Source organism: Miscanthus floridulus, chromosome 13 (assembly GCF_019320115.1).
Source record: "Miscanthus floridulus cultivar M001 chromosome 13, ASM1932011v1, whole genome shotgun sequence".
In the NCBI taxonomy this organism is placed as follows: Eukaryota; Viridiplantae; Streptophyta; class Magnoliopsida; order Poales; family Poaceae; genus Miscanthus; species Miscanthus floridulus.
In genome coordinates, this window is record NC_089592.1 from 88,152,372 (window position 1) to 88,160,390 (window position 8,019).

Sequence of the window (8,019 nt, forward strand, 5' to 3'; positions counted from 1 at the left end):
GGTGTGGGTGCCAACCTCCTGGAGAGCCTCCATCCCGACGGCCTCACTGCAGGGGAGAGGTTCAACGCCCCGCGCACCGCCCCCCTCCGCGGGCGCTGGCGAAGTCGTGTTGGGCAGCGGGGCGCCACCGGATATGTTGGCGTCCCTGGCGACGTGGAGTTCCTGCACACATTTTAGAACTGTTGTTTTATGGCACAGAGGAGAAAGAGCTTTATATTTCACAATACATCATTAGCAGGCTATCCTAGTTATTTACGTTGCAAAAACTTGGACAAATAAATGTAGGACAAGTCCAAATCAGGGGTGAATATCAGGTAACCCTGCTTGTGCCCATCGCTCACACAACTTTCAGGGGTCCTTCCTACTCAGATCTGCAGCCTGCAGGAGAAAGGGCAAAATGACACGAGTACCTCACCATGCGCCTGGTGGGCGTTGCGTGGCACTGGAGACGTCGGTGGTGCCGCAAGCCGCAGTCCAGCGGGCTGGACCGAAGCTGTGTTACCCGGGACGGTGGGCGACGTGCCGTCTGCGGAGGAGCTGCTGGGGGCAGGGAGTGTAAGGCCGCGTTTGGTTCAGGAAACCAAAGTTTAGATGGTGTCGCATCGAATGTTATATGGAGTGGATCATGGGTATTCGGATACTAATAAAAAAGACATTATAGATTCCGTGAGTAATCCGAGAGACGAATTTATTAAGCCTGATTAATCCACCATTAGCATTTTTACTGTAGCAATTAGTGTCTAATCATGACTTAATTAGGCTTAAAAAATCGTCTCGCAAATTAGTCTCAATCTATATTTTTAGTTTCGTAAATAGTCTATATTTAATACTTCATACATGTGTCCAAACATTCGATGTGATAGGGTCTAAATTTTAGTCCGATGAACCAAACACGGCCTAAGCGAGGCCACGCAACATTCGATGTGATAGGGACTAAATTTTAGTCCGAGGAACCAACACGGTCTAAGCGGGGCCACACACTCCACGCCGGAGTGGAGAAGACAGAAGAGGATAAGGTTGGGTCGGTGGTGCGAGCGGAGCCTGTTATTTTTAGCTTCCACGTTTTTTTATCAAAACTTAAGATGCTCTGACTCTCCAAAATTATTGGAACGACTTATAATTTAGAATTGAGGGGGTAGTTTATAAAGAAACATGCCAATATTTTTTACACCAAGTAAATACTAAAATTATCTCATGATGAATATATTGATACTTTACATATATATTGATGATACTCATATAAATATGATGAAACTTAAAATGGTTCAACTTAGGACAACAAAAACACACTTTATGAGCTGGAGAGAGTACTTCTTGATTGTCTGCTGATCCTGTTGGCTGGCTGCTGTTCGGCTCTGCTGGTAGCTGCAGCAGTAGGCACAGATAAGCCACTAGCAGTGCAGCTGAACAGGTTGTTCATTTCCCGGTGACTCTTAATTAATTTCTTACAAAAAAAATAGTATTTGAAGTCCAGAGGGGTGCTTATCAAATTCCCGCAAAAAAGGAAGAGCAAATAGCCAACCCAAAAAAAACACAATTGAAAGGCTAGTAGCGCAACAATAATATCATAACGATTTAAGTTACTTAGAAGTTCCGAGTACTCCGCAGATTTTGCGGGAGAAAGGCTTGCTTCGGTTTTTCCCTTCCCAGACTCCACTCGTGTGGGAGCCTCATCACTGGGTCTGCCCTTTTTAGAAGTTCCGAGTACTGAATGCATAGCAGCTGTTAAACTAACTTACACTGCGACATATTCCACAAAAGATGCCGCTATAACTAAGTTCCTTATGTGGGGTAAATTAATGGAGCTGAGAAGCATCAAGCCATAGTTTAGTCCGTACACCATCTCATGCCTGCGCCCCATATAACTGCAATAAAAACACAAAAAATAGTGAGGCTGAGATTTTTTTTACTATACTAGGTGACTAGTGGTTGTGCGGAGGGAGCAAACCTTAACAAGGGAATTCTTGTGCTCCTGATTTATGCAGTTCCTTCGTTTATGACTGCCAAATGGGATGCCTTGAAGTTTGAAGATTGATCCTGAGTACACAACTTTCATGATTTCGCATTGGATTCATCAATAACCGATAAAACAAAAAAGATGCACACGAAAAGGAGTGGATTACATAGGTAACTACAAAGTAAGTACCCTCTGCAACCATATTCAGTATTGAAAACTAATATTGTTAAAGACACTAATTCATTTATACCGCCAATCAAGCCGCACTTTTTTACTTATACTGCTCCAACATGTCATTTGACACACTGGTGCCACAGATGAAAAGTGCGCCTTAAGCGACGGTATGAATGGAATTATTTCTTCCTTAAAATATACATATGAAGCATGTGTAGCTTATGCTTCTAATCTAATCCAGATATCACAGATCGATCTCGATCTAGCACCGTAAATCGTAACCAATAATATATAATAATAACATTGTTACATGCAATGATGAGTTTATTAAATGTCATACGGGCATCACATCTCCAGCAGTAGTTCAGATCATATGCTGAGAGAAGACACTCATAGTTATGCAATTACCAATTGTGATCTATAATAACATTATCACATGCATTGTTACTGATGAACACATCACAATTCAGTACTCAAATGGACTTACGTCACCAAAATTTCCAGCAGTCCGCAGCTTCTTTGGATCATTTCCTGGATGCACGGTATCTAGTTGAGACTCCTGAAAGCATCTTGAGCGCTTTGTGCCTGCCCAAAACAACAAACTCACAAGGATAAAAATAACACAATGGCCACATTTGCAGCTTTCCTAGACGAAAGATAATACCAGTCTCTGCATCCATAGATGCACCTAGTCTATTATCTGTCACAAACCATTCAGCGCATAGCCTAATATCACAAAGCTAAGGGAACAAGCCTAAAGAATTTTGAACAGACATCTGCTGTGGCTTCCCATAGTAACAAATCTAACGTTCCATCAACTTAACGGACCAAAGAAGGTGGAAGCTTGCCCCATTTAATCAACGATATGTGGTACAACTTGCCTGAGTTAGTTACTGAAGAGCCCACAACAGCAGGCCTCTGTGACGTATCTGCAAGGAAGCAACAAGCTTAGCATTTTGAAATAACAGCTTAGATAAAATTGTAGAAAACATTATTCATGTTACCTGGTTTGGATGAACGTTTAGTTTTTTTACTGGATATGACCTCACATCCACGAGCTAGCTTATGCTGAAAGTACGGAAAGTCTGCAGAGAACAAACAATCTCAGCAATTCAAAATGAAGCTAGTTTTTAACTGTGGTGAACCCAAATTACCTTCTTTAGACAAAACTTCAGGGAATTTCGCTTGCTCAAACTCCAGAAGTCTACCAGCTTCAAAACATGTATCTGACGACAAGAGTTTACCAGTCAAAAGTGGCTTCGCAAAATAACTAAAAGTTGAAACTAAATTGGGGCCGTTTCTGTTTCGTTAGCTTGCATGTGGATTCAACTTAAATCATAACATACACGGTGTTTTATGCTATCAAAGCCAATAACATCTATCAGGACGAAAACGTACAGACATAGGAGCAAATAATAAGACAGAAAACAACAAAACTCAGTCAAAAGGGGAAAAGTTAGCTTTCAGGCAGAATAATTGGTAAAACTAGGTTTAACTCAATCTCGTTAGCACACCGTATAACATGTAAATTGGTAAGCAAAATAATTATAGGAATGAAACAGAGGAAAAACTAGTTGTACCCTGTACGTACCAAATAGAGCTATCAGCGGCGCTCGTCGTACCATTGCCGATTCTGCAGTTGAAAAGCTCAGTCATGAAGCAGAGCAAATTGTATAGTATGAATCAAGAGCTAAATATATTTTTATCATGTGTATATGGTGTTAGAAAAGAAGGCATTATCCAGACATGTCCGTTGACACTACAATACCTGAATAGCTAGGATCTGCCCTCGGACTCGAAGAAGGTAGCCTAAACAAATTGCAGGCCCGTTAGTGTAAAAACAAGCAGAAACAGCAAGAGGGTATCCACTCATGTGCATGATGTACCTCTTCTTCATCTGAAGATAGAACTGGGCGAGATCAGTTGACTGCTTCCGGCTTACATGCTTTGGGCGACACCTTGAACGAACGGTAGGTAAGATTAGATAACTTGACCAGTAAGTAAATCCAGTGTGCTAAAACTAGAAACAGTAGTGTGCACATACGTACTTGGACCCAATGGGTATAACATGGTACAGGCTGTTCCCGCTGCGCGGGTACTGCATCCTATCCCTGAGGTCGGACGCCCTGTAGGCCATCTCCTCGACCATCTTCGCTGCCTTCTTCCTAACGAGTTGCCAATCCAGGAAGGCACTGCAGTAGTAGTCATCAAAGAAAGTAAGCGTGCTAGCTGCATATTTCAATCAATCAATCAGAGCACATCAAGAGGCTAATTAAGAGAGACCTGGCATGATCTTTGCGCATGAAGAGGACATCGGTAACAACGGTGGCAAAGCACGGGTACTTATCAAGCACAGGTTTCTTGTAGATGCTCATGAGCCAGTCGCAGAGGTAGCCTATCACCCTGATGTGGCCGTCGGCGAAGGCCTTGAAAGCAACGAGATCCTGAAGGAACGCAGTGAGGAGCCTGGTCTCGTGGCTCGAATCGCGCCTGGCAAAGCCGCCGAGGTAGTAGAAAGCGTCTCGCCATTGGCCTTCCCTAACCTTCTTCACCAGATACTTCACGTGGAAGATCACATACATGTTCTTTTCAGCACTGCGATGTTAATCAATCAGTTGTGTGATCAGTCAAATCATACGAAGGGGAGATCGAGGGATGGACAAATCAAGCAAATCAATAAGGGTTTCGTTGGAGCGTACGCTAGGTGGACGTCGACTTGGATGTGCTCCCGGATGCAGGCAAGTAGCCGGCGGAGACGGAGGCGCGTCGTGCAAGGATACTCCAGCGAGTGCAACAGAGGGCGTTCGCCGCCCTCGCCGGATCCCGCCACCGCTCGCTCGGATTCGCCGGATACCGCCACCGCTCGTTCGGATGCGCCGGATGCCGCCACCGCTCGCTCGGATTCGCCGGATCCCGCCATCGCTCTTGGTTTGATCTTGATGCTATTTCTTCGACTCCAATCAGGTGCGGCTGAGTCTCTGTCCCTGCCTTGCTCTCTTGTGTACGGGTGGTGGATGTTGAGGGTTTGAGGAGATAGGAAGGCGAGGGGGCGGCGGCGTTTGCACAGATTAGGACGACGGTGGAAGGCAACCGAAGTGGGCTAAAAAGAGCTGGGTATATAAGGGTTCAATAAGTGGCCAAAATACCCTTATATATATACTCTTTTAACCGACAATACGCTTGTCCAAGGAGAAGAACCACACAAGTAACACCACGACCGGTCGTGCCATCTGGCCATATACTGTTGTAAAATATAAATAATAAAAACTCTATCGGAAAGCGAATCCTAATCCTAGCTTGTTTATGAGAAGGATTCTTAACAAACTCTTAGCATGTGTTTGGTTTTGGATGATTAGTGATAGATTTGACCCAACCTAGATTTCTGAGATGGGACGGATTCATCTCATGTTTGTGTTAAGATAGTGTTCGGTTGTGAGACAACGTGGGGAGGGATGATCCCGTCTCTGTTTTGAGGGATGGATGGTTCCATTTCTTATTTGGTTAAGGAGGGATATAACGGACCTGTTTTCTGTTTGGTCTAGAGACATTAAAAGTGGGATCAGCTACCTAACAGGTAGAGCCCACGTGTGAGTCTTTTCAAATGCTTCTTACTCCTTTCCCATTGACATGTGGGACCCACTTGCCATTTTTACTTTTTTATTTTTCTTCCTCTTCCTTATCCCTTCGTTCTCTACTCCTCCTTATCCCAACCGCATGCAGCGCCCTCCGCCGCCTGAGCCACGCGAGCGCGAAGCCTCGCGCTTCCTCCGCCGGCGCTCGGGCATGCGCGGCGTGCCAATCGTCTTCCTCCCCTCCTCCACTGTGCGCCGGGGCCGGGGGCGGAGCCGACTGAGCGAGCGCCGGGGTCAGGCGGAGCTTAGCCGCGCGCACCAGGGGGCAGAGACAAAGCGCAATGGGGCTGCCCGTGCGAGCTAGGGCCGGGCGGAGCCGAAGCTCACTAGGCCTGGCGCGGTTCCTCTTCTTCCTCTTCTCTGTCGCGCGTGCAAAGCTCATCTCTGCGCCCTCCTTCTTCGTCAACTTCGACAGCGAGCTCGCCTTCTTCCTCAACTCCGGCGACTGAATAGCCTGAGCTCCTCTTCTTCCTCATGCTTCCGGGCATGCGTTCAAAGCCCTAGTTTGGTTTTGGCTAATTGATGAAACCTATTGGACTAACCCTATATCTAAGTGTGTAGATGAGATAAGTTGGTCCAAGCCCAAGATGGAGATAGATGGCAACCATGATGATAAATGGTGATGGCCACAAGTGACTGTGATTAAGTACTACACTTGAAAAAGAAGAAAGAGAAAAACAAAATAGGCTCAAGGCAAAGGTATATTGAATAGGCTATTTTGTTTGGTGATCAAGACACTTTAGAGAGTATGATCACATTTAGGATTGATTGTCGTACTATTAAGAGGGGTGATCTCAAAGCAAATACGGTTATCTAAGTGCCACTAGGTGAATGAATTCAATGCATTTGCATTAGGACCCAGTGAGTGCTAACATCCCTTGAAAAACAAGTTTGTAAAATGCTAACTCACGTACACAAGTGGTGAAACTTGGTAGAGATAGCACATATGCACAAGGGATGAAGTTGACATAAGATAGAGCTCGCTTGGTTGCATCGGACACTGAAACCATGTGCATCGGACGCTAGCTAACTTTAGCCCAATCAAAGCTACAACTTTGCATCGAACGATAACGAATGAGGGCACCGGACGCAACGCTAGCACTGTTCACTCGGCGATCGTGCTGAAGTGTGTGCATCGGACGATGATTAGGGTCTAATGGACCCCATCGAATGTGTCTGATGTGAATTTGAGCTTTCTAGAAACTCTCTGGATCGCATCGGACGCCGGGACCATTGTGTTCGATAGAGACAGATAACCCTGTACATCACTAGAGTACTAGTCGATAGCGTAGACAAGGTGTTAAGCTAGAGGCTACCTTCGTTTGCCTCGTGCCCCACGGTTGAGGGGTAGGCGGCAGGTGATGATAGCCGTGTCCGTCCCTTATAATCCCCCATGTTTGGGTTCATCATAGAGCTGCAGGTCAGCATTGCTTGGCAGTAAAGATAGCAACGGGTACAAACCCGCTGGGTTTTGCCAACCCAAACCCATGCTCATGAATAGAAACTATGCCCGCTAAAAACCCATTACCCATGACGGGTTTAATTTTACAAGATATGTAGATGGCTTATTAGTAGTTTAAATAGTTACTTAATAAAGTTACATCTTTCTCTTGATTAAAGTTATAGAAAATGGCTACGTAACAAGGCACACACAAGTCGAACAAATAAGTTGGAGGTGACTTTTAATAGATTTGTTATATGGACATCACAAGAACAAGAAATCTATACTAACATAGATGTCATCACAAGAAACATACTAGTATGTTTAATAATTCGAAAGTGATTTCAGTTGGCACTTGCTATACTAACTTTACTAAAGTTCCATAATTGTTATTTAGCAATTATATCAATAGGTTACATAATACACTTATAAACCTAGTGTGCATGAGGATAATTATACTACCATGATTATAACACACACAAACATATTACATGTGTCTACTTAATAGCTACATGAACAAATGAATTGCATCAATGCAACACATATAGCATATTAGTCACTAATAGGAGAGACTTAATTGAATTAAGTTAAGCTAAGTTTACTAGGTGATAAGGGTGGTACTTACATGGTGATATTATCTCTTTTAGTTTACCTCACTGGACACTCGTTTACTGATAATTAAGTACATGGTGTGTGTGACTTAAGTGTGACATATTATGACATACATATTTAAGTCAAATAAAACTACAAGGGATCATCTCCTAAGTTCACACTAAGCTAATATAACATACAAACTACAACCATTCATGTATCAC

At 44.1% G+C, this 8,019-nt stretch overlaps 1 protein-coding gene across 1 annotated transcript; it reads right to left on the bottom strand.

The window, feature by feature from the left end:
* Positions 1-1,181: 1,181 nt before the first annotated feature.
* Positions 1,182-5,204, bottom strand: LOC136501667 (uncharacterized). Its single transcript, XM_066497182.1, has 12 exons — positions 4,831-5,204; positions 4,415-4,726; positions 4,180-4,323; positions 4,018-4,089; positions 3,900-3,940; positions 3,723-3,764; positions 3,286-3,357; positions 3,136-3,216; positions 3,013-3,060; positions 2,619-2,716; positions 1,949-2,037; positions 1,182-1,865 (listed from the first exon to the last, which is right to left on the bottom strand). The coding sequence occupies exons 1-11, from the start codon at positions 5,049-5,051 to the stop codon at positions 1,978-1,980; spliced, it is 1,191 nt and encodes a 396-aa protein (XP_066353279.1). The 5' UTR covers positions 5,052-5,204; the 3' UTR covers positions 1,182-1,865; positions 1,949-1,977.
* Positions 5,205-8,019: the final 2,815 nt, after the last annotated feature.